Consider the following 5,009-nt stretch of genomic DNA (forward strand, 5'->3'; position numbering starts at 1 on the left):
GATATTTACAGTGAAAGATAATATTGAATGAATCGAGTTGAATATGAGACCATCCCACTAAATTAACTCGTTCTCGTAAGAATTTTTATGTCTTTCTAAATGTAAAAAAGTTTTGTTGATTTTAAAATATTTGATTTTATGTTATGTGAACAAAAGACTCGGAAGTGAAATATTTGAAATAGTCATTATCATGAAAGCACAAAAACTCTTATCAAACCCTCTAACATGTTAATTTTATAAGACTGATTTCCGTTCCAAAAAATAAAAAATATCAATAAAAATATTAATTTTATGTAAGTAGTATTATTTTTTTTGCAGTTTAGATCGCTCAACCTGTCCCACGGATATGAAAACCGTTTAACAAGAAATTTTGGAGAAATAAATAAAAATGATCGGTGGACTTTAGTTTTATTTTAAAAATATTAAACTTTGGAATAGTTGCCAGATTTTATAATCGATGAGTATGTTTCTCCGAAAAAAAGAAAGAAAAGAAAACAAGTCATCGTTAAATTACTAGTATCGATACTAAAATTTACAGTATACCATGTATTTGAACACTATACATAAAGTTGGCTGATAATTATTCCCGCGAAATGTTAAATACAACGCAAAGAGTTCGAATAATTGTGTCACAAAAATTAAAGACATGATAATGGAAATGGCATGTGTTGTAATACTAATACCATATCTATTACTATTATAAAGAAAAAGCATGTTATAATAACTACTTTGATATTTTTAATTAAGTGAACTTCCAAAAATAATCCTATAAACAATTTTTATAAAAATCAAATATGCAATTCAATAATTTCAATTATTTTCTGATTTTGAAGATAACTCTCACCGTGTATTAAATTGTTTGAGTTTGTTTTTTTTTTTTTTAAATAATAATAATAACTATTACATATATTTTATATTTTAAAATAGTAGTTTAAAATTACATACATTAACAAAACACACGCATTGCGTGTATAACTACTAACTAGTTAGTATAATTATAAAAATTGAAGAAAGGCTATATTTACAATTAGATGAGGATTAAAATTGCGAGTGGGCGAGAATCATATCGATTTATCAAAATAGATATTATACTATGCACATAATAATATGGTAATAATATATAATAATGAAAGAATTGTTTTGTGTGTGCGACAATGAAAAAAATAAACCACCAAAGCCCAAGAGTGGGGAAAGAAACCTAGAGTTGAATATGAACTGCCCACAAATAATTTATGGGCTTTTGCAAGAGAGGGTCCACTAAAAGACCGGCCCGGTTCATAGAGAAACAAAAATAATGTTGCTGCCCAGGATCGAACTGGGGACCTTCAGTGTGTAAGACTGACGTGATAACCACTACACCACAGCAACTTTGTTTCCTTAGTTCTAATTTAAGAGATATAAACCATATTTTCAATTACAGAAATTTACAATGAAAGTTTGCAGCAGAGGGCATGGTGTTTGGCTTGGGGGATAAACAGATGTACAAGTGTTGGGCTACCAAGCTGTCTCTCATGTCCTCGAAGCCTCACCGGATTCCTCCCTGTAAATTTTATTTCAAAATTCAATCTTTAAGCGACCTACATGGTGATTTGTTGACGCATTTCGTCGAACAGTTGCAGGGACTGGAGCTGTAGCCAAGAAATCGAGACATATGACTGTCAGCGCCGCCGATTCTGAACATAATCCAATGAGAGAAGCCTTTTCTGAATACACTAGCTACCTCAACAACCTTGTAAGTTGTAGCCAAGAAATAGCCTTTTCTGAATACACTAACATACACTAGCTTTTCTGAACATAATCTGGGCTGGGGTGTTACATGGGAACTAATAAAAGGGTATTGATTTAATGCATACTGATTTACACCGGGGCAAACGTTATAATTTTGTTGAGAAGTTGCACCTTTATCCTCATCTAAGGGCCAGCAAACACTATGTTGTAGTGGTGCAAGTGTTGGTATTGGCGTCTACTTTCTATTGCAACTGGGAGGCAGTGGATGTGTGACACCGTTCTTTGTAGCATGTCAAACTAGCTGTCAAGATAGAAGGCAAATTCACATAAATGGGTATCCGAGTCCCCCACGATCGATGCAGGATCATAAAATGTGATCTACGCTTGTCAATGGTTCTGATCAAATATTTTAAAGGTGTCTTTCAAGAGGATGTGATGTGTAAATGTTAATATTTCAGTGTGATTATGCATAAAGAATTCTGGGGGTTGTTCCAGATCATTAATTGTTCCTTCTCTATTGTCTTTGATATTCAACAATACAACTGTTTGTCATGCTAATTTTTCTCTCATACATCATTATTTGCACTTTATCATCTACTATGATGTCAGACCCTGGTTTAATTGGGATGTGACTTTTGAATGCTAGCAACTTGCTCAAGTTGATGTGAAGTTTGTTACATGACGTTAAACAAGAAGCAACAAATTATGCTATTTACAGTTGATGCATGCTTCCTATAAAAATTTCCATGAATATTTCAATTCGTCATCTACATTTTTGTGGCGATTTTTTTCATGCACATGGATACACTGGCTGCTGATTTGTAGAATGATAAGCGAGAAAGAGTGGTGAAGGCTAGTCGTGATATTACAATGAATAGCAAAAAGGTCATTTTTCAGGTGCACAGGTAAAAGAAATTTTTTGTCATTTACATTATATTATCTCATAAGTATCGCATACAAAATTCCGTTTTTCTATGAAAAAAGGTTACTTCTACCATTTGATTGGAAAATCCAATGAATTCTTACGTTGGCAGGATTAGTAAACACAACAAAGATGCAGTAATAGAACAGGCAGAAAAGGATTTATCTATGGTTCTAAATCAACATATATCTCGTCTAGTAAAAGAGCTCCAGGGAACAGATTTTTGGAAGCTTAGACATGCTTATTCTCCTGGGGTATGTGTCTAATGTCTTCTTATCTTGCAATACTGGAAGTTTTTTCACAAACTTACTCATGTTTTGCTTTGATTTATAGGTTCAAGAATATGTTGAAGCTGCAACATTCTGTAATTTTTGCAAGACTGGTGTTCTTTTAGATCTGAATGCAATCAATGCCTCCTTAATTTCACTAAGTGATCCGACAGTCGAGCCTCTAAAGATTAATGTACTTGATTATTTCCTAGGGGTAATTTTCTGAAATTTTGTTTATTTAGAAGATTTTGCTCAGACACGCAACATAGAAAACAGTATGATGAGTTTTAGCTGCCATCTTAAGCTCAAATTGTGCGTAACCTTCAAACCTAGATCATGTGTAATGCTATAGTTTATTCACTACTATGTCGCTAATGACAATTCCTTTTTTCATGTTCAGGTCGCAGACTTGACTGGGGAGTTGATGAGGCTGGCGATAGGTCGAATATCAGATGGTGAACTTGATTTTGCTATAAAAATATGTATGTTTGTTCGTGAAATCTATAGGGAGCTCATGCTTATTGCCCCTAAAATGGACAACTCATCAGACATGAAAACAAAGATGGACACAATGCTTCAAAGTGTGATGAAAATTGAAAATGGTATGATCTTAACTAACATTATTTTGATATGTATGGTTGTTTTGTTTGGTGATACCCACCGAAATCCACATGTTGGTTTCGAGAGTATTTACTTAGAGAATATTATGATATAAATTAAACGCTCCATCAATCGCTCACCGTTAGTTTTGTGTTGCTCATTCATTTCCTAATAGAGTTGGCTAGTTGCTATATGCTGTTCTTAAAAGCATATCTGAGAAGATGTCTGTGGTTACCTTGAATGGGTAATTTTCTGATAGGGACAATAAAATTAATAATGTAACAGTTTCCCATATCAAATTTCAGACCTTTGGCGAAGTTATTTTGCTTTTATAGCATTGTTTGGCACTGAAAAGTTCAGTTAAAGATGAAACAAGCAATAAATTTTTTAAATTGAATTCTAGATTTGTTGTTACTGTCTACGGATAACTATGACTAATAGAAAAAAAGAGGACCTTTTATGTTATGGTGCATATTAAATTTACCCTATATATTCATTGTTTTTGTTTTTTATTGTTTTCATGTAGAAGGATATACCAACTATTTCCTCTCTCACACTCGCTAATTATACAGCTTGCTTTAGTGTTCATGTGAGAGGATCGGAGTATATTCCGCTCCGTGACCCTGAAGATACTACCTTTTCTTTGTTGGGGGTGCCTAATACAGAGTGATGGCACACCAAGTATCTTCACTTGTTCAAAATCTTCTCACTCCCCTGTTCAGCTCTTTGGGAAATAAACAACAAAAGATGGTCTGCTGGATCCCCTTCAGTCGCGTTTTCGTTCCTTAAGACTAAAAGATGCCTATGGCTGCCAGCTAACTGGACATTGAATAACCTTTCGGAAGCACATGTATATTACAGATGATAACTTTCTTCTGTTGCAACAAACTGCTGAGAGATAGATGCCAGAATTTGATGGCAGTAATCTAATGGGTTTTGGGTACTTAGAATACATTAATGGAAATGTAATGATTTTGCCGTCAAATTTGTTTGTTTGTTTGTTGTTAGGTTGGTGACATTGGTATATTGATTTGTCAACAAGTGTGAAGGATGGGGAATCACGTTTCAATGGAACTTATATATAATATCAGCACAGTTTGACCATCAAATTATTTCTTCTCTTTCCCATTCTTTTTTTGTCTTGCGTTATACATGCGTCATCGTGGTTTGGCTCTATCTTATGATTTTGTTAGTTTGCGGATTCAATTAACAATAGATGAGTTGTTATATTTAGAATTTAGATAGTATACTACTAATCATATATCCAAAGATTCATATCTCAAACGAGGAAATGATGTGCACTTAGCCGCGGTTGGGAATATTTTTCCACGAAAAAGTAAAATATTTATATAATCCATAATATGAAGATAAAATTTTATTATATTTTTATATATATATATAAAAAGAGTATGCACGAATGCATACGAGTGGTGGTTGTGCAGGTCCCAAACTCTCAAAATATTTGGGGGGTGGCCAACGCCGACTCTTAG

The 5,009-nt window shown here is 33.6% G+C and overlaps 1 protein-coding gene and 1 non-coding gene across 2 annotated transcripts; one reads left to right on the plus strand and one right to left on the minus strand.

Annotated features, from left to right (window-relative positions):
- Positions 1-1,295: 1,295 nt before the first annotated feature.
- Positions 1,296-1,368, minus strand: TRNAV-UAC (transfer RNA valine (anticodon UAC)). Its single transcript has one exon. It is a non-coding gene; the product is annotated as a tRNA-Val (tRNA).
- A 55-nt stretch (positions 1,369-1,423) lies between these two features.
- On the plus strand, positions 1,424-4,615 carry LOC140875291 (uncharacterized). The gene is made up of 7 exons (XM_073278946.1): positions 1,424-1,542; positions 1,614-1,732; positions 2,554-2,633; positions 2,763-2,904; positions 2,984-3,133; positions 3,320-3,521; positions 4,092-4,615. The coding sequence occupies exons 1-7, from the start codon at positions 1,452-1,454 to the stop codon at positions 4,187-4,189; spliced, it is 882 nt and encodes a 293-aa protein (XP_073135047.1). The 5' UTR covers positions 1,424-1,451; the 3' UTR covers positions 4,190-4,615.
- The last annotated feature ends 394 nt before the right edge of the window (positions 4,616-5,009 follow it).

The sequence above is a fragment of the Henckelia pumila genome, chromosome 1, assembly GCF_033568475.1.
Source record: "Henckelia pumila isolate YLH828 chromosome 1, ASM3356847v2, whole genome shotgun sequence".
NCBI classification, from domain to species: domain Eukaryota; kingdom Viridiplantae; phylum Streptophyta; class Magnoliopsida; order Lamiales; family Gesneriaceae; genus Henckelia; species Henckelia pumila.